At 32.6% G+C, this 22,585-nt stretch overlaps 2 protein-coding genes across 3 annotated transcripts in view; both read right to left on the bottom strand.

Annotated features, from left to right (window-relative positions):
* Window positions 1-17,441, bottom strand: part of LOC128550715 (uncharacterized) — a 33,410-nt gene extending 15,969 nt beyond the window's left edge. Inside the window, exons 1-2 of one of the 2 annotated variants that reach the window (XM_053530312.1) lie at window positions 16,903-17,441; window positions 6,811-7,060 (exon numbers count right to left, since the gene is read on the bottom strand). In XM_053530312.1, coding sequence (XP_053386287.1) covers window positions 6,811-7,044 — 234 coding nt within the window. In that variant the 5' untranslated portion in view covers window positions 7,045-7,060; window positions 16,903-17,441. Of the gene's footprint in view, window positions 1-6,810; window positions 7,204-16,902 lie in introns of those variants that run through there. The other variant, XM_053530313.1, reaches the window with a different exon arrangement.
* A 1,258-nt stretch (window positions 17,442-18,699) lies between these two features.
* LOC128550716 (alpha-(1,3)-fucosyltransferase fut-5-like) lies at window positions 18,700-20,879 on the bottom strand. Its single transcript, XM_053530314.1, has one exon. The coding sequence runs from the start codon at window positions 20,811-20,813 to the stop codon at window positions 19,443-19,445; it is 1,371 nt and encodes a 456-aa protein (XP_053386289.1). The 5' UTR covers window positions 20,814-20,879; the 3' UTR covers window positions 18,700-19,442.
* Window positions 20,880-22,585: the final 1,706 nt, after the last annotated feature.

Genomic DNA, 22,585 nt, shown 5'->3' on the forward strand with positions numbered 1-22,585 from the left:
GATTGCTTGATATATCTGGACGATATCGTCATATTTTCCGAAGATATAGATTCTCACTTAGATCGTCTAGATGCAGTCTTCCAACGCTTGTCTGATAACAACTTGAAGATTAAACCATCGAAGTGCCAATTCTTTAAAGATCACATAACATATTTAGGTCACGTGGTATCAAAAGACGGAATACAAACCGATCCGGAAAAGACAAAAGTTGTTAAAGATTGGCCAGTACCAAAATCTGTAAAAGAAGTAAGGAAATATTTAGGCTTTGTCGGCTACTTCAGAAAATTCATAAAAGGATTCGCCACCATTGCCAGACCACTAAATAATCTCCTGATAGGTCATCCGTTGAAAAGTGACAAACCTAGCAAGCGAAAAGACAAAAGGCAGCCATTCATTTGGGGCACAGAACAACAACAGGCATTCGAGGAATTGAAAAGCAAGTTAATTAATCCGCCTATCCTTGCCTATGCAGATTACAAACTACCGTTCAAACTTCATACAGATGCATCTTTGAAAGGTCTCGGAGCCGTACTATATCAAAAACAAAATGGTACAGACAGAGTTATTGCATACGCCAGTAGGAGCCTAAAACCAGCAGAGAAACATTATCCTGCACACAAGCTAGAATACCTTGCATTGAAGTGGTCCGTAACAGAAAAGTTCCACGACTATCTGTATGGCGCGGTATTCGAAGTTGTAACAGACAACAACCCACTGACGTATGTTACCACTACTGCTAAGCTAGATGCAACTGGACAACGATGGATGGCAGCTTTATCCAACTATAACTTCAGAACTACTTACAGAAGTGGCAAAAACAACACCGATGCAGACGGACTGTCTCGTATTCCAGCACAAACGTCAGATATCAGTGAACAGAGTACTCAAAAGAACTGCATCAGTGCAATGTCATTAGCAACATCTTCACCACCATCTGAAACACCACTTGCCTTCTCCATACTTTCTCCCGAGTCTTTGGATATTGTTGACCCGATACCGTCACAAGAGGTTCCCATTGACATCATTCAGTCGCATTCATTAAGTTCAAAAGATTGGAGGAAAGCACAACAAGACGATCCTGTTATTTCCCAGCTTATTGACCATCTGGAAAAGGGCACTAGACCGACAGCTCAGCGGGTCAGTGGTAATATTTCACCAGTTGGTAGATACCTACGGGACTGGAACAATCTTGAACTTAGGGACGGCATACTGTTTAGATCCGGTCAATACAGAGAGCAGAAGTATAAGCAGCTCATATTACCAGCTTCTGTCAAAGAGGAAGTGTTCAGCGCCTTACATGATGATCTCGGACATCAGGGCCGTGATAGAACAACATCTCTCTTCAAACAACGATTCTACTGGATTGGTATGGATGCTTATATTGAAGACAGAATTCGGAAATGCCAGCGTTGTATTGCAAGAAAAACGCAGCCAGGTAAAGCACCTCTTGTCAGTATCTCGTCAACTGCTCCGATGGAAATTGTATGTGTGGACTTTCTGAGTCTTGAGCGGTCCAAGGGTGGCTTTGAACATATACTTGTAGTTACAGACCACTTTTCAAGATATGCACAAGCCTACCCAACCAAGAATCAAACTGCTAAGACTACAGCAAAGGTGCTATTTGAACAGTTTATCGTCCATTACGGATTTCCCGACAGAATACATAGCGATCAAGGAGCTAATTTTGAGTCTAGTCTCATAAAAGAACTATGTATTCTGGGAGTCACGGAAAAGTCTCACACCACTCCATATCATGCTATGGGAAACGGAATGACGGAACGTTTTAACAAGACGCTTTTGAAAATGCTGGGAACACTAGAAGAAACCAAGAAATCAGACTGGAAATCATTTGTAGCCCCTTTGGTCCATGCGTACAATGTTACCATTCATGACAGTACCGGCTTTTCCCCATATTATATCATGTTCGGGAGACAGCCAAAACTTGCCATCGACGCCTTACTTGGTATTCATTTCGATGAAGATAAAGCCAAGACAAGAAACGAATATGTCCGCAAGTTACGAGACAGACTGAGCTTTGCATATGAAAAGGCAAAGAAAGCCGCAGATGAAAAGGCACAAACGAACAAGAAAATATACGACCAGAAAGCAAGGGCCGCTAAATTACATCCAGGCGATATTGTTCTTGCAAGAAACGTAACCATCAGGGGAAAACATAAGATCGCGGACAGATGGGAGTCAAATCCATATGAAATTATTTCCCAGCCAGATGAAAACACTCCAGTATACATAATCAAATCATGTAATTAAAAATCGAAGAAAACGAGAACATTGCACAGAAATCTTCTATTGCCAGTCAGAACTAAACAAGCAGAAAAAGCCAGTGAATCAACCAATCATAACAAAAGCGTCGAGGTTGAGAAATACGTCATACCACAGAAAAGAAGGAATACACAACAGACAAGACATATGGACAACTTAGACGAGGAGAGGCCAAAACGTCAGAGGCGTCCACCAAAGTGGCAATCTACAGGAGAATGGACAGTGTGAAAATAAACACGAGTGAACAGTAGTAACGAACAGTTGTTAATAAGTGATCATAAGTGCTAAGTTTAGACTTAACTGTGTCAGTGTGAATTTGTATATACTTACCTTTTGTGTGATAAATGCGTCATACTTAATAATACTTACCTTCATGAACAAACAGTCGAGTTCGAATGAAAATAAAAATGTGTAAATACTTACCTGTTGTATTTGTGTGTACGTTATCACTTCATGAATACTTACCATTAAGAGACGGAATGAAGCTATCCGCCAACGAGATTAACCTGAAATAGAAAGGTCATAAATGATTCCATATATTCTGTTTTCAGTGTGAACTGAGTAAGGTTTTAGATGAGAACTACACAAATGTGTCAATATAATCACGTGTGAAATGTGAAATATACCAGTAATATCTGGAAGAACTTTAAGAGTGCAAGATACTTACCTATGCTATTGAAACTAATGTATATACATACCTACCTTAATTGAATAGCATCCGTTAAATCATATGGAAGTGCAGGATACGACATTAAAGTGTGTAACCTATACTTGAATGTTACTTATACTTACCTATGGTAAATAATAAATATGTGTTGATATATAGAAATATATATTGAATTAACACGGATACATATTCAGCATTCTATACTATGTATGGATAAAATATGGATACAATCGTCATACTTACCTTTTTATACAAGTAAATATGGAAATTATGATGAACACGTGTTGGTCACACATATAATCTGTTATGTTTCCTGCAAAAGTGTTGAAAAAGGTGTTCGAAAATATTCCATCGCATGAGGATTTACGACACGCATCCAATAGTTGACACTATCACGCATGGCGATAGTTACATTGAACTTGATCTTCTATGAAGAAGTTGCCAGAAATATGTGCGATACAATAGATTTAAAGTTTATCAATTGTCTAACTTTTACCTGGAGAAAATAAATCTTCGTACACTACTTGGATGTATTTCTTAAACTCCTATGTAAATGGCAATAGAACGGATACTTCATTTCTGTTGTTGTTTACATGCACAGAATTCTAAACATAGCCATGAGTGAATTTCATAGATGTTGTTCATTTATTTATGTAATTGCCATATGTTTCCGACATAACAGTCTAATTACATGATATTTTTTCAGGTTGCTGAAGACCGAAAAGTTTTAACTATATAGTTATGATGTAATATGTGATTTTTTTTCAGATTTTCTTGTTTGCCATTTTATCGCCTTGTCGAAATGTCGGGACGACATTTTTCGGCCAGGGGGAATATGTCATAGAGTGTGTTGTATTTAACACCTTTGTTTATATAACTATTTTTTATAAGAATTTGGTTTGTTTAGTTAGTGCTAAATAGAAAGATTTTAGTCTTTATACCCAGTCGAAAACACCTTATACAGTTCCGTTAGTTAATATAGTAGTTGTAGTCAGTAGTCCAAAATAGTCGTATCATGTAGAATTTACTACCTTTAGACCTTTAATCTCATATTTATGTTCGATTAATCTTCTACTTAACATTCATTTGCATGAATCGATAACCAATCACAACCACACCGCCATATTCAAAAGTGTAAACAAAAGTCATAGCCATTTTATGCTAAAATATTTTCCCATCTATTGTCTATATACATTTATATATATACAGGTAATTGTGTGTTTCAATTTATAAACATGTATTTATTGTAACTATCGATTTTGTGCATTCATCAATTGTTCCAGTGCTCGTTATTATTGTTTTCCATTGGTACGATCGAATGTTTATGTTATAGTTGCAGGATCGTATCTGTCGTCAAATACATATCATAAGAACCCCAGACTTGAGTTGTCATTACTCAATCTACCGGCTGGCAAGGTCGGCGACATGTGCAGCTTTGGAACTAAATGTTTCTATCAGGTAGTTCGTTTTAGGTTTAACAATAGAAAGATCCCTGTGTAACGCAGACTGTTATGACTTTATGAGCAGAATGTAGTAAATCTGAAATGTATATAGGACAATCTCCTTTTCTACATTTGTACACTAGTTTCTCTTAGGTATGTTAAAGCAGTCTGGTCTGAAACCCGATTGATTTCTGTGTATTATATATGTTCGTTTAAAAAAGTCATGTAACTGTGTCGCAATGTGACGTTCAAATATTAGCTTATATAACTTAGATATTGTATTAAGTATGGAAATATGTCTTATGTATGGTATTTTATTTGATATATATACAGTTATGCCGCCACCTCGTTTACAAATCTCAAAACTATAGCCTGGGATTACTAATTCATTATCGTGTACTTCTTGTGTATAAAACATTTTGCATAATACAATAATATCAATATGTAAAGACTGCATTAAATGAAATTTTAATTCATCTCGCTTATTAAGAATATGTTGAATATTTAAGTTAAAAATGCGCAAACCTTTTACTTTTGTTTTGTGGCTGACTATTAATTGCATTTCGAGATGCATCCAATACATACCTATCAATCGCGGTAGGTCGTCCAGGCTGATATTAATTCTTAAGCTGTCCCTATTACTCGCACACAGATAAACACTTTTTACAGTAAAACATGTACATGTAGTACATTCATTGTAAAAATTTGTATACAGCTACAATATTTGCACAGGTTTAATTGAAAACGTGCTATTGTTTACTCTCGAGCAAGTTACACATGTACCGGTATTTTTATCAAGTGAACAAGGGGCTTTATGATGTAAACTAATAAAGTTATGGAAGGGAATGTCCGCCAGGACATGCATGCTGCTAAATGACATTGCTATGTTATTAACTTACATATGCGTTCTGCAACATTGCAACTGCATTTTAGGGAATCTCCGCCAGGACATGCGTGTTGCCTTGTGTTATTCGTTTTAAACTAAATGCAACATCCATGCGTCTTTGTCTTACATTCCATCCGTTAATGGCACACACGCTGCATCTTTCGTCACTGCATGTATGTAAAATGCATATTCTTGCATGTAAATGGCAAATGCATTCATTCTGTGGCATATTAAAATGTTTTTGTGAACAAGTTCTAAGTGTTTTGTACGCTTTACTTTCTGAAATTGATTAAATCGTTCCTCCATTATATAAAACTAACACATGCATGTTAACATTTAGTTGTTGCCCGTTGTTTTTGATATATAGGTCCCTGTCGTAGACCTTTTCCATGTAGGTCCCTACTTTAAATTCACGGATTCTTAGTATTGCAATGATTGAAATTTATGCAAGGCGAAAACAGTGCTAAGTAAGCACTAAGCAGCACGAAGTTAATCAAATGTGACTTTAACATTTGTAATATGAAATTCGTAGAAAGCTGGGAACCAAAATTTCCGGCAGTTTCCGTAAAATCAGTGAACCATGAACGGTGTTTTAGTAAAAACAAGTACCCAACGAATTTGCCTCCAAAAAACGTATTGGTCAAAGCTTTCAGTAAATACATAACAGATTCAGGAAGATTTGATTAATGTAAATTGAACCCATTTAACCCACGGAAACTACCGAACACGTAAATTTGCTGTCGAGAGTGGTCTCCCGTGTATACTAATTTGCGCTAAATTTTTTGCTTTTTGTTGGTTCCCTGTAATGTTGTAATGCACTACCGTGCTTAAAATTTTGTTATACTGCAAGTTTAAATATTTATTAAAGCCATGTGTAATATAAACAAGAACCATGTGGTTGCAAACATCACTAATGTTAAATCCAAAAAGCAGTAACAATCAAGTTATGAAAAATTCGGAATATTCACAAGTCACAACGTTGTTAATAGCTCGTTACATTCAGTAGCAACAAAGTCAAATACGCGTAAGAAAACATAGAATACAGTTAGTAATAGCATGAGTATACATTTCAATATTGCAGTAAGCAAACAAAAAGGTTGAACGCACTTGTCAATTACATGCAAGAATAACCGACATTCATGAAAGGACTGTTTTCTTAGCATTAAGAAGCATTAAAGATGAATTTCTTGTTAGGCAAATATAAGAAACTAAAATGCAGTTGCAATGTTGCAGAACGCATATGTAAGTAAATAACATAGCAATGTCATTTAGCAGCATGCATGTCCTGGCGGACATCCCCTTCCATATAAAGTAACACTTCATTTCATAGAGTTACAGTTTATGCATAAGCCATTTAGGTTTATGAAAAAGTTACTATTTTTGTGATGAGAGTGTTTGTCGTCTGATTCCTAGTGACATCCTCTGAATGAATTGTGTTGGTGATTTCGCTGTCTTTCTATATGTATATATTTCATAGTTGTTTTTTATACATATCAAACTTGTGTTAATCAAACTTAATGTAAACTAGTACTCACCTTTCTTGCACAGAGAGCTTTTGATGATCTATCTATTACAATACGCGTGTTTCTGTCCCACAATATATCATGGAACAAATCAGCATTGTCGCTTCGGTCACTTGCTGGTTCAGCTCTATCTTCTACAGGCAAGTTCCAGTCTCTCTCCTCTGTCAGTGGGTGTATATGGGATTGATGCTTCTTTAATCGATAATGCTTCACAAACGTTCTAAGGGGTATATGTCCAGACGCCATAGTAACCACAGTGAATCTAGTATCAAAGTATTTGATGGTTTGAAAATTAGTTAATAACAGATAATTAAATAACTTATTTCTATTGAGTTTTTCTAATGTAATTATTAATTAAACATGTCCTTTTATGAAAATTTACAAGTAAGGTTATAAATATAAACATTAACAGTTTTTAAAAACTATATACGTTTAGTTGACATTGATATCTAGGAGAATTTGATATGGTATTCAAAGCCACAATTGAAGTCTGTAAAAGCGATTTTTAGGAGTTTTCTATATTACAGGATAATCAATAATCAGTGACACTAAATGGACATTTGATAATTAACCTTGTTGAAATTCTATGAAATGATACGCGTGGTATCATCACAATGGATTTAAAACAATACATTGCACCGTCGATCAATTATCGACATTCATGAACATTTTCTTTGATCGCCAATATGAAAAGAAAATTTGTGATTCAAATAAAAAAGATCTTTACAACTGATGTAGTAGAAACTCTATGATATTTGTGATATAACACCACAATATTAATACACAGTCAGATAAAATAGAAAATTTGCTAAGATAGAGAGTTTATTTCCGCAAAATATGACAATGCTTGGAAAGTAAATTTATAACCAATTCGAATATATCTATGAGAAATACTGTATCATGTGCAGATTCTTTTCACTCGGTTAAATGCACAATGGTAAAATACTGATTTTTTTTTATCTTTCGACAACAAATTTTATCTTAAAATCTTAGGTGTCTTAAAAAGGTTTCACGTACATAATTATAATAAGTTTTTGTTTCTTTTGTTTTTGTCAGTTGGCAAAACAAAAAAAAGTAAATAAAATTCATATTTGAAAATATGGTTTTGGTAGTCAATTGACAGAAAGTTAATTGATTCTGAAAATTCAATTATCCTTCACAGCCATTCGTTTATGTTACATGATTACATAGAAAACACAAATTATCAATTAAAGTACAAGCGTATTTGTCTCGAACAATTACAATAAGTTTTTATTTCTTTTGTTTTTGTCATTTGGCAAACAAAAATAGTAAATGAAATTCATAAATTGAAATGAAGGTTTTGGTTTTATTTGTTTCTTTGAGTCTCATTATTGTACAAATATTTACATATATACAAATATAAAAGTCATAAAAAGGACAATGCCATTCATAATATTGAATTACAAGAGGCTATTAAGTAAAATATTAAAATACTCTATCCCATATCCTGAAATTTCAACATGTTTAAACATTCAACATTAAAATGCTTTGAGTATTACATGTTAGCTATAAATATAAACAAGAACTGTCGGTTGACAGCAACGCTCGACCATTCGACAGTCTTGTCAAATGAATGAATTGGCATAATTTTGTAAAATTTCAAAACGAGATTTTGTAAGCTGTATAATGCATATCAACTAAAGACAATTGACAGTGGTGTGAAGATTCAATCATTTCCCATCAGTGGGTACTGCCAAAACTTAACCAAAAACATCCAAGTCGAAAAAAAAGAGGGCATAAACCTGAAAAAAAAAGAAAAAAAGGTAGAGTTATGGAACCTGTCATTGCATGTCAGATCATCATAATGATCAAGTGTGTGAAGTTTCAATCCAATCCACTCCCATCAGTGGGCATTGAGGGGAAAAAGAAGAAATAGTTATGGAGTTATGGAACTTGTGCAATGTAAGCCATCAAAGACCTAACAAATCAGAACGCCGACACCGACGCTTTGGTAAGTCCAATAGGTGATTTCATAGAAAACACAAATTATCAATCAAAATAAAAGCGTATTTGTCTCAAACAACACAGTACAGATAAAGTAGTAATGCACTGGCAGACTTAAATTACGTAAAAAATTGTGAATGAAACATATAAACTAACAGGCTATTTTCAATATTCACAGAAAACTGTATTTGTTACTTAGGTTACTTTGTAACACTTAGTTTCAAAGACATAATCAGTATATTCATAGTAACTAACATGCGTGCTTTTTAATCTTTAAAATGACAATATAATCAGTATGTGTAATATTGTATTATGATTTATACTTGCCTTTCATGTAACGTTTGTGACTGTAATTTACGTTACTAAGTCAAAAATAAGTTTGTGTCGCACATATCTCAAAAGTATGATTTGACATAGGGTCATCTAACACCAAATGAATATTATTCAGTAGCTGTGCACCTAGGATTTTGTATCGGATTTCTGTCAGTCAGATCAGAGTTATGACACTGTTTCTCAAACATATGAATAAAGGGCATGCAAGTTTGTGTTGCATGGATCTCAAAAAGTATTACACTTACAGTAATAAAACATTAGGGGATTGTTATAAAACGTGTGAAGTTGAACACCAAATGTTCTCTTTGGGATCTCCCTCAGCTAGACCAGAGTTATGGTCCTTGAATTAGTGAAAACTACACATAAACTGCTCAAAAGCTTGTGTTGCATATATCTTAAAACTTTTTCATCTAGAGTCATGAAACCATGTGTAAATATTATCCATCATGTGAATTTGTGCACACATACTGAAGAATTGTGCAAAAATCGATTCTATTATCTTTCCTTGTTTATTGAGATCAACGCTATACCTTGTTGTCTCCCTTCGACCGTCTAGCTAAATATCGATCACTGTCGGATATTTTTAGCGAGTGTTGCAGATCGTTATGGTTCGGCTATGTCCGCTTATCGTATCACGGGAGCTGCCGATCATAAAAAATAAGGATTGTAGATTAGAGATCTACTGTAAAAACGTAGTGGGAAGGGTGATTTGTTTTACACCAATTTTAAGTACTGGTAAAACAACATCAGCAAATATAGTCATCAACTTGGTTTAATTCTGTTTTTTAATAATGTAAAATACGGAACGGAAAAAAGAAGACACTATGTTATTTAGTAATAGGCGACCATAACATACATGTAGATGAAACTACTATTATCTTTAAAAATAGAAAGCGGGAAAAAGTTATAATTTTTAAAAGTGCTTACAAACTTAACATTTTCCTTTTCAGTTATTATAAATAGATGTGAAGTGCGTTTTTTTTTTAATTATTATTACATTCAATGGAGTTAAAAGTTAAGTAATTAATCAATTTATTGCGGAGTGAAAATTTAAGTAATAAATCAATTGATTGCATTTAACTATATTTAACTTGTCAAAATTAATTTTGCTATGTAATGAATATTTCACACACTAATGAAAAATGAACAGAAAAACAAACTAGCAAACATACTTGACAATGTAAAAGGTATCTTTTTATGACACCAGAGCCTGTTAATTGGAAGTGTGACCTATTTGCCCCCGAGCCAGTCATTGTGTAATAAAGTATGTGCGGATTATGACTTCTCAAGGTTTCTCAAAGGGACTGACTGACTGATTTAATAAATGTCAGATTTTTAAAATAAAAAGTGGAAAAACCTAAGAACAAAACAACCTTATCATAGCAAAAAGTATTTTAGGAAAGATTTAGGATAATGTGACACTAAAGTAGTGTAAAGGTTATTCATAATAATTATCACGAATATTTTTACTAAATGAACAAGGGATTACAGTTTTTCATATCTTTTAGCGCGTGCTTCTTGAGATTAGCTGTGCATACATTAAGTTCAACTCAATTTCGATTTATTGCATAAATATAATGCCCACTAAGCAAGTGAAAGCATTATATGATATGGAGCAGAGAGAGTACAAATAATTTTCAGGAGGGACAATAAACCAAAGAGCTATAAAAATGTATTTTATACTTCTTTGACTAAACTAATAAATCAATAGACGACAATTTTTCACAATGTTGTCACAAAACTTTTATAGTATGATATTTTCACTCTAAGGCGAACCTTCGAATCTTTCACACGTGTTTTTAATATCGAACAATTAACCTGTATTCAGGAAAAAATACTGTTAATCAAATACAAGTAATAACTCAATCACTGTCACATTATCTTATGTATCTAACAACATTACAACATTTGTACTTGAAAATAAAAAAAAATAATATTTATTGTGTATTTAAGTCTCGTTCATTAAACATGCTCTTACGCAATCACCGAGAAGATTATTATCTGTGTAATAAAAAGACCTGATCGTCCCTAATCCCCTAATAAAAAGGTGCTGATAAGCAATAAACTTGCAAAAAGCTGTTAATTGGCAATAAGCAACGATCGAAAAGTGCTTTTATATGGCTGTTTCAGAGGCTCCGAAAACAATTTATTCAAAATGTGGCATCATATAATTCTTTATTATTCCTTCTGTTGAGAAGGAATATTATAGTTCAATAAGTCACACTCGACTGAGCTACTGATACCGAAAGCTGTTGTCATTACAAGCTGGCCAATAAAACTCCGTGACCTTAGAAATAACCTCTGACGTTAGACTATTCTTTCCTAATTGAGGCGACTGTCTGACTGAACGCGTTCCGTGGATTACATATTACTAAACCCGGGGATGTTATTTCCTCCATTCTTGAGAAACATAACATACATTCAGTCGACCAGATAGACATATATCAGCAAATTTAAATGTAAACAACTAAATATTATCGTTACCTTGAAATGCATACTTAATATACGAAAACAAACCCCATTGCGACCCTCTAATTATGCGCAACAAATTCACGCATCGAATCGTAATTGATTAACCGGGTCAATGTCTTATTTACTCTACTGAAAGTGGTAACAGATTTAATTTGTTGTTGGATTTAACAATTTATGTTAATACTTACTTGAAAATTTTTGGCAGTATAAAACAGACATTGCAACCAAAATTTTACAAGATGATTATTTTATATTTATATAGATATGCCCTAGAAGGAACTTTTGCTATGCTTTAACTTGTAACATATTTATGGTTAAAACTTAAACTAAGGGGTATTAGTATAATTAAACGAATCTTTAAAATACTAGACAGTGGCTATATCGTTTTGTTTTAAAGAAATATATACATAGTTGCAACGTGCATCATGTCTTATGATTTTTTTATTTATTAACATCATACGTCAGCATCTTTCCCTGTAACATTTATTTTGCGGAAAGCTAGTAATTCCCATAAACTATGGTTCGTCTTAATCTATAGACGTTTTGTGTTCACATCTTTGTGATGTGTTTAATGCTATTTTAGAGTCTGGTTTTTTCCCAGACAAATGGACAGAGGGTATTATTGTACCGGTATTTAAAAAAGGTGACCCCAAAGTTGTAAATAATTATAGGGGAATAACTCTAGTTAGTTGTATGTCTAAGTTATTTACTACAATATTAAATAATAGAATTGAAACATTTTGTAACAATTATTCAGTAATTTCTGATTGCCAATTCGGTTTTAGAAAAGGAAAGTCTACTGTTGATGCTGTATTTATTCTGCACTCTGTTATACAACATTACCTAAATAATAACAAACGCTTATATGTAGGATTTATTGATTTAAAATCCTGTTTTGATAGTATTTGTAGAAATTCACTATGGTTGAAAATGTACAAGTGTGGCATTCAAGGAAAAATTCTGCGCATTATAAAGGATATGTATGATAAAGTAAAATCATGCGTAAGATGCTGTAATTCATATTCTGATTTTTTCCAGTATGCAATAGGCTTACGTCAAGGGGAGGTAATTTCGCCTATACTCTTTTCTCTCTTCGTAGAAGACCTTGAATTGTACTTACAAGGCAATTTTAGTTCTGGTTTATTGATTGACGACATTGTATTAATTCTATTACTTTTTGCCGATGATATGGCAATTATGGGTAAAACTCCGGAAGATCTGCAGAATAGTCTTGATTTATTACACACATATTGTATACAATGGGGATTAGAAGTTAATGTTATGAAAACTAAAATTGTTGTATTTAGGAAAAGGGGAATTACTTTCGCTAGAGAAAGATGGTTTTACAATAACCAACCGATAGAAGTTGTAGATTATTTTAATTATCTTGGTACAGTTTTTAACTATACAGGGAGTTTTGTGTTAAACCAAGAACATTTGATTGGTAAAGCATTAAAGGCTTTAAACGTTTTATTGTATAACTGTAAAGATTTTGATTTTAAACCAAAGTTATTATGTCAGTTGTTTGATTCTTTTGTAGGCTCTATTTTGTCATACTGTTCTGAAGTATGGGGCCACAATAAGTCAAAAGATATTGAGCGTGTACATATTAAATTTTGTAAAAGAATCTTAAATGTTAGAAGTAGCACTTGTAATGCAAGTGTTTATGGTGAGTTAGGTAGGCACCCTCTATATATTGATAGATATGTGAGAATAATAAAATATTGGTGCAAATTAATAAATACTGATAATATTATATTAAGGAAAGTCTATGAACTAGGTGTATCTGATTGTAATATAGGTAAAAAGAACTGGGTATCGAATGTTAAAAACGTATTAGATATGTATGGCTTTTCTGAATATTTCAATAATACTAGTTTGATAGATTGTAAAATGTTTCCAAAGATTTTTAAACAAAGACTTATTGATAATTACATGCAAGAGTGGTTTGCATCTGTTGAAAATAGTGCCGTGTTAGATCTTTATAAAAATTGTATAACAACTCTCACATATAGATGTTACTTAGATTTATTACCTAAAAGTTATAGATTTTTTGTTACAAGAATAAGAATATCTGCACATACTCTTAGAATTCAAACTGGTCGATACGGACAAAATAGAATACCACGTAATGAACGATACTGTTTATGTTGTAACACTATAGATATTGAAGATGAATATCATTTCATTTTAATATGCCCATGTTATATAGATATTAGAAGAAAATACATTAAGAAGTATTATTATAATAGACCATCGATGTACAAATTCATTGAACTTATTACTACAAATAAAAAGAGTATACTATTAAATCTTGCAAAGTATATTAAAGAATCTGTTAAAACTAGAAATATGATTATGAATGCTAACAATTAATATTAACATATGCGTCTTCTATTAGCAACTTTAACAACACATTTAAGCCTACTTGTTGATAGAATTATTATAAATATATTATGAATGTTATATTATAACTGTTCATCCTCCATCATTAAACATTACTTTTTGTTGTTTAATTATTATATTATTCATAATTATCATATGTTTGAAAGATCATGTTAACGTGTCATTGTATTATCAAAATATGTTGTTTATTATGCATGACGATGTACCATGTACAAGTCTTAAATAAAATTCTGTTCTGTTCTGTTCTTAATATAACTGAAATTATTCCCGCACTGTTATTATCACTTCTATAATTATCTGCAATAATAAAACGTATTTTCCAAGTTGCACACCTTGTTAATTGATCACATACCGCTCCATTTGCACAATATCTTAGTCGTTAAACCAGATTAAAGAAAAAATCATTTGAAATTATAGATAATTTACATACTCAAGCTTCTTTTCTAAATGTGTTGGCAAACAGTAAAATATAGACCATTTATATACTTTAGCTTCTTTTCTAATTGTGTAAATTTAACTCATGAAATTGTTTTGACTTTCCCTTCTTCTTCTTCTTCTCTCTCTCCTCTCTCTCTCTCTCTCTCTTTTTCTCTCTCTCTCTCTCTACCTTTCTTTCTTTTATATTGATGCATGCAGTAAGAATTACCAATTGAAAATAATACTCTGTTGTAACAATCAGCTCTTTCTGTATCATCGGCAGCTAAACTTCGGGCGAGTTCGTGCGTTTCCGCACGCATTCGTAAACACGTAAATACCACGGAGAAATAATACAAAAATCACCAACTTTTAAACGTCTAGGGAAGCAAGAAGACATTAAAATAATTTCAAAATAAAAACATATATAAAAAATTTATTGTCTGTAGAATACTTCAGTAGGATAATAAATACTCTCAAATTATGAATAAAGTGGCTACAGGGGAAAGAATAAGATACGTATCACAGATTTTTGCTTATTTCTTCAGTAACTATATGCCGTAAACAGAGACTGATAGCGATGTTTTTTAATCGCCAAGGAAAGCATTAATTCTTCATTTTAGATAAATAATTTTTATATCTTTGTAAAGAGAAAAGAATGACGAACACTTTAATAGGATAATAAATATTGTGTGTTCATTCTAATAGAAACAATATTTGTTCAAACTTTTTTTCCTTCTTTGTTTCTATTGGAAAATATCAACCAGATAAAAATCGATATCGCATAGCCAGGTGATTTCAAGGGAGATAATTTTACCGATAAGACGGCAAATTTTACCTAATTGTTGATCATGTGAGTTCTTTTTATATTTCAGTTATTTCGGTAATCGCCCGGGAATCATAAATTCCCACAGTTATGTTCATTTTAACATCCTTTTACATACACATTAATAGATAAAACTGGCAATTTTACTAGATTATTTTTACATATTTATATTTGTCAACGACGAAAGATTCATCGATGATTCCGTCGCCATGACAAATAAGCCTGTAGGGGAGTTTTTTAGCGATCCGAATATTTATGTGCATGAACAATACTGTGTCCAGTCTGAGAGCAAATATACATAGGAAGTAAATATAAATAAATACATGAAGTAATTTAAAATAATACATACGGATGTTAGTACTTCTTCTAGATTTAGGTAATAAATATCAGATATGATTTATTATAATATTTGATAAATATTTTTACTTTATCAGGAAAACATTTCTTTTTGATAAACTGATTTTATATTGTCATGCCAAGGTATTAAATATTTATACCGCGAGGACGCCATTATATTCTTTAAAAGTAAAATTAAACATAATGAGCTTTCTCGAAATATTTACCATAAAAGTCCTGAACTGTCTCTGAAAAGAAACGTAATAATGTAACGTAAGTTACAATCACATTACATCAAAGAGTCTCGAAAACCGCTTTTAGTTTCGAGAATTTTATTGCAAACTTTGTAATATGACATTTGATTGAAAATTTTATCTTCATTTTATTCTCTGAGACAAAAGTTTGTTTCACAGTTACATCTATTTTTCTATCGAAAGAACATGGGTAACGTATTACAAGGATGGTACCAGATAAACTTTACATATTCAATCAAACGGAAAAAAACCACACACACACAATTTTATCATATTGCATATCGACCGAGTGAAAAAAGTAGCACTTTGCATGTACATATTCTGATAGCAATAATATTTCCGTTCAAACCATACTTATCATTTGTGGCTACCTCTTGAGTGCAGCAAAACCCTCAATTTTCGAATTCATATGACAGGGTATAACATACTTAATACGACAGTTCTTGACTTGGAACAACACTCGTTAGTGTGTATTTGCGCGCTTAAGTGTCATTCTAGCGTGTTGGCACTCTGCAAACGCACCAACACCCCCGAAAGAGATGGCAGAATCAGTCACTATGTTCGATCGTCTTTATTTACTGGTCTTTTCAGATCATAGATTTTATCCATGTTCTCACAGTATATAATTCTGTTTAAGCCGGTTCAATGCGAAGAAATGTGGATTGCACATTTCAGTAACTCTCATGAAGAGATTTGATGCTTTTGCTTTGTATAGTTGCGTTCTTTGTTTATAAACGATCTTTTTACAATTTTCAGTTTCACCATGGATGTAGAAACGAAAATGCATGCAACAATGATCTACATACATGTAACTAGTTTTGATTTAATTTTAAATGATGTGTTAGTGGAATTCTAACTAGTGTACTTTGAACACACCTTTTACTCTGATGTCGTATTTTGCTGCGTTCGCGTTGCTGTTATTTGACAAACTTTATTTTCACGTGGAGAATGCTTAGAGAATGTCAGAAATATCTTTAGATGTACATTGCTGCAGGGCTAACATTCGCGCAGCTAGGTTAACAACATTAACATAAAATCCACATTGATGATACTTAATTGATTGATTGATAATTAAACATTAATAATAAAATTTAATACCTTTTGTTTCACTACAGAAATCCTAAAATATTCCAACAGGGTCCCATTATGAAATTCTCAAACAATGTAACTTACTTAAGGCTCGGAAGTCACCTTAATAAAGTATCATGAAAAACAAGCTTTGCTATGGGAATTATTTCCTATTGTCTATTGTTCTTTACAATATCTAGTACAATTAAATGTAGCGTAAAACCTGATTCAGGCTAAATACCTTTTATTGTTGATATACTTTTTTTGTGTTGTATTGTATGTCCATATCATTCTGTGATATGTAGTTTGTACAGCGCTTTTGAACGTTTATTTTATAGATGAAAAGAGCGCTATAAAAATCTGGTAAATAATAATAATAATAATAATAATGATCCATACAATTTTTAAACTTCTACACCAGTCTAATTAAAAACCTGTCAGGATGACATATACACAATTGTCATTTGTGTTCGAGCCAAGTTAATACTGCAATATTTCGTAAAATATTATGTGATCAATTGTGTAGAAGCAGTTAAGGATCTATTATCTTATTACCATCATTATTATCTTTTATTACGTTTAGTTTGATGTTTACCTTACAAGATTTTAGATAAATCGAAACTTTTGAAAAAAAAAAAAACCAACGTTCGTTGAAAAAGATGAATTTCAAAATACAATTTTTTCCAACTATATGTACATGTGTTTCTTTAAAAATTATCCTTTACGGAATATTAATCTTTATATTATGAAAGTTTAACTTTTTATCCAGATGTACGAGCTATAGAAGTTGCGCTCTAAATCTGTTTTACCGTATTACTGCTGTATACGAGCCCGACTGAATTCAGTATTGTATACGTATTTAACACTGTTAAACAACGTCATACTATTGTACCATAACAGAAAAGAAATAAGAGAAAAACAAATATTTAAACATTTCAAATGACGACTGGAAACATTTCCAAGTACTCTACAACAAACTTCTCTCATAACATGTATGTTGATGTTAGATCTTTGCGTTATCATGCTTTTATTAACAGGGCCAAAAAATCAAAAACAATTTTTTATCAATTTTTAACCGAAACCATGATAATCGGATAGGAAATGTTCTAACTAAAAAACTGAGTGCTCACGCTGTAAGAAAGTTATCGCAGATTTATTTAAAGTTTTACTGGTGTCAACAGACGAAAATGCATTATGCAAGTTAAGTAATCCCGAACGACTCTTTGCATTAAGGAATCAGAAGAGTTGTTCCGTCCAATATGAAAAATATGAATATTTTGGACCCTAGTCCAGTATGAAAAAAAATATGGCGTTTTCGGACACTATATTTCGGATGTTGTTATATATACGTGAAAACCGTGAATACATTCTAAATCACACACTACAATACTGGCTTCTAATGTATCGTCACGTGATAGAAAGAAAAGCTTTCAACTGGTTAAAAATCTTTTTATTTCATGTATTGATAAATCCATTTTATAGTTTCTTCACAGTGAAAAATATTTTTGATATTTGTCACTCTGAAATTACCAGATATATTTTACCCTAATATTTCAATAGTTTACTGAAAACCATTTAATAAATGCAAATGTTTACTGCACGTATGTTGGATACATGTAGATCTATTTGATCTCTAAATTGTTCCTAATTGCTTTTGCTTTAAATGTCTATTTCTGATCACCTTCTGATGATGAAATACATCAATACACTTAAGGACGCTCGCTACAGTTTCGTAATTTTTTTCTCAATAATAGATTTTGATGAAATGTTTTGTATGAAAAGATCATGTTATGATGTATTGAAAAATGAAATAAAAATACTAGCTCACCAGCTTTGTTTCAATTTAATTCGCCCCTAGATATGGTGCTATTTTAAACATTTTTCAAAATTTCTGTAATCCTAAAATATATTTCAGTAAAGTACAATAATCTGCATAAATTTGATTATCTAAGCAGTTTTATAACAAAAAACAATATATCATTTTGAAACATAGTCAGAGAAATCAAAAGAACATGATTTTGTAAAGAAAGGAATACTTGTTCAGCAGACCCAAGGGCTATTTTTGCATATTTTTGTCAGTTTTAAGTTGGTACTTCTGCTATTTTATCAAGTTTCACATAATAGAATTTAATCAAACTCTGCACATACTTATGGTTATGCCTACCTAATCTAAAACAAAAAGAAAATTGATAGGTCACCATATTAGATTTCGCTTAAATCAAATTACAACGAGGTGGGGTGTGGCGGGCATTTATACAACGCAGGTTGGTACGAAATACTCTTTTAGTGTTTGAGCAAATGACTTAGAAATATATATATAAAATTATCAAACGGCAGATTTCTTAATAAGCGGATATCAAGGTGTTTCTGAAGCATTTTGATGGCATAGAACGATGAAAGTTTCCGCCCTTTTTTAACAAAACCTATAGTTTACGAATGTACGGTACGGGTACGGTACGGGATTAGAAATAGCTGTGACTCAATGCAGTGTTTGAGCGCTGGTATAATAACAGACTTTAGTATATGTCGGATTGAGGTTTTGCCAAAAGTAAGTACAAACTTTGATATGGTTATCTTATGTCACACGCATTTTTAGTCCACCAATCATCCACATTTTCGATGGATTTTCGATAATTTTTGAGATTGTTTAATTTATAACACAAGTTACAATACGATATTTGAGCGTGTTCTCGTTCTTTTATGACAGTATAATGATCCTTCAGCTTTAGAATTTTAGTATACTCTTCTTCGTTTGCACCCACTTTGTTCAGATGTTGTGCAAGTTCTTTTGCTGATTTAAATGCATGTGTATCTATAAATGTGCCTTTAGGAAGATATTTTTCATAATGAATAGCACCTCGAACAACAATAACAATATCTCTTGTGAACCATAGAAAGGCTTTTTCCGTTATGTAGTCAATGCATAAGGAATTTTCGAATGCTAAGTAGAATTTGTATTTCTTAGCCAAAACAGTGTCACAATTGCTCCGTTGTGGACATGAAGACGACCTGTTCATGTTACACCTTCCGAGTTTAGTAACATTTGTGTACTTAGCTAATTCACTGGCATACACCTCACGTTTGCTCGATGTGCTACAATGGCTTACAAACCAAAGTGCAGTTTCTGTCTTCTGGCGGAATATATCACTATAGTTCTTATTAACGCCGCCGGTATAATTACTGAATACCGTCTCGCCGAAAGACGTATTGATATCTATATTTCTGAAATTATTGTTAATTTCTATACTCTGAATGACATTTTCTTTGTTTGTTTTATTTGGAATAACAGAACCATAAACGTATGGAATATCAGAGTCCATTCTATAAGTCATGGTCCAGTTAAAATAATTATGGAATCTTTTGTTACCAACGTTAGTGTAACGCAGATATACCGGCGATTCTATGGTTACAAATAAGAAAACTTGGTCTACATCTCTATGTTTCGGGAGCTGTCCTGGTACATTGTTTCCTTGAATAAGTACAGCGTCTGCATCTAGTATTTCTGAAGTGAAAGCTGTGATATATACAACTTCACAGTTTTGATAATGGAAACAATTTGACATATTTAAACTTCTCATGTGACCCTTTATCATTCCATGATGCACATGGTAAAGCGCTATTCGCAGCTTTCTTTGCTTAGGTATATAGTGAAGTTCTTTTGCATGAGAAGCATTGGCGCTTGCATTATACTTCGATATTTGACTATTGAATTCATTTATAGACTTTTTTACAATACTTGTTACAGTTTCATTTCCTGAATGTTCCATGTCATTAATTACCGCTGTTTGAGAATGTCCACGCACGTGCACGGAATATTGCGACGTTAACACGACTGATGTTCCAAATAGAAGACGATCCCTGAAGTATGTTTGGAGTACCAAAATCAACATGACTGCCAATGTTGAAGAAATAAATGATGCACGAATTCTACCTGTTTCCATAATATTTCCTTTTTTACCAACTTCTGAAATGTTAAACAAACAGACAATTATTTAAGTGAATATTGATAACAATCTTCGTGCTATTTTAAATTTTAAAATATTTTTAAATAGTTTATTTCATTAATTATCATGTAGGTTTAAACATTCGCAGCAACATATTCTTCCATCGTTTGTAATTTTATTCTAAATCCTTACCTCTAAGTTGCAAGACATATACTTCTAAAAAAATATACATATACTACAGTACGTAACACGACAAAACATAATTTTATCTTATACATAAAAAAACCTGCAGAACTGCTTTTTATATGCTTTTCTGTTTGTATAGTTAAAGACTGAGAGAAACAATACGCCTACTGAAGCCACTTATAAATGTTGCGAATATAATGATATATGCTGGAGTCGGCATTATAACTGTGTATGTAGGCAGCTGCAATCACTAGTCTGTGTCATCTGTAAAGCGAATTATCTTACCTCCAGTTCTTTAAAGGCACTACATATTCATAATATATTTACCATCACATAAATAGTACATTTTTATGTAGTTTTACAGTGAAGAGATAAATCTGATTCTACAAAAACATGATTAATTTATATTGAGCGGCATTTCTAACTTGGTTCTAACAGTTCATAATACCTTTCATAAAATTACTAAGATACCAAAGAAAACTCACTGATCTTTCTAACACAACACCTGTAATATACTTATAATGGTAATATCTCTTGAAAATTTGGGTTAGAAAATAAAGGAAAACAGAATTACAGACTTTAGAAATGACCCGCCCCGAGAACAAAAACTATTGCAAATCTGATTATGATTATGCAACTTTGATTATAAAATCCTGGCATTCATTTGTAACATGCCCATATATCCCAGTAAATGGAATGAAAGTAGACCTTCCCATCTCGAATTGATCCAAATTAAACATTCAAAATAATCAAGGGTTAATGCTTTCAAAAGTCAAATAATAGTTTTTAAAATGAATGTAGATGTATCAGCGCGTTAGAAACCCGTTGAAACTAACGTTATGGTTTGAAAACTTATTGATAAATACTTTCAGCTATATTTTACATGCAGTTTCTGCTGAGCGTCAGCTATAGCTTTAACTTAGTTTTATATGAAAATAGAGGTAGTTTAAACTTTTACATATCGGTATACCCAAGTTAAATATCTAAGTAATGTTGTATTGCAAGAATTATGAGTAAAATCGATGGATGCTCCCCGAAATACGATTGTTGCATATTAAAAGAAGAGGAATTCATATCCGGTGACAAAGATTGTCCTAGTAATGAAGCTTCTGAAGAAGTTTCTTAGAATTCCAGCAAGTAATTGTGAAGAAGTGTGAACAAGTTTTGTGCCTCCCCTTTTACTAATGTTGAATAATCAAAGGGCAATAACTCAGTGCAATATCATTCGCCCGAAACATGAGGACAATATGCGCATCTCCTCCTAGGAGTAAAGCATCCTATGAAGTGCCAGTGGTTGCTGAGGAATACTCCGGACAAGACAAGGCACTATAGTACACTAATGTTAAAAAATCAAAGGGCCATCAAAGAGTCATCCGACCGGAACATGTTGACAACATGCGCATCTCCACTTGATAGTAAAGATTCATATGAAGTCCCGCTAAATTTCAACCAGGGTTGCTAAGAAGAACTCCGGATAAGAATTGCGGGACAGACGGACACACTTGGACGGAGTGTATGCTTCCACTTCTGGGAGGATAAAATGTTATGGTTTTTTTTCGATCAAAAGAAACTGAGTTTCTGTT

This window comes from Mercenaria mercenaria, chromosome 18, assembly GCF_021730395.1.
Source record: "Mercenaria mercenaria strain notata chromosome 18, MADL_Memer_1, whole genome shotgun sequence".
NCBI classification, from domain to species: domain Eukaryota; kingdom Metazoa; phylum Mollusca; class Bivalvia; order Venerida; family Veneridae; genus Mercenaria; species Mercenaria mercenaria.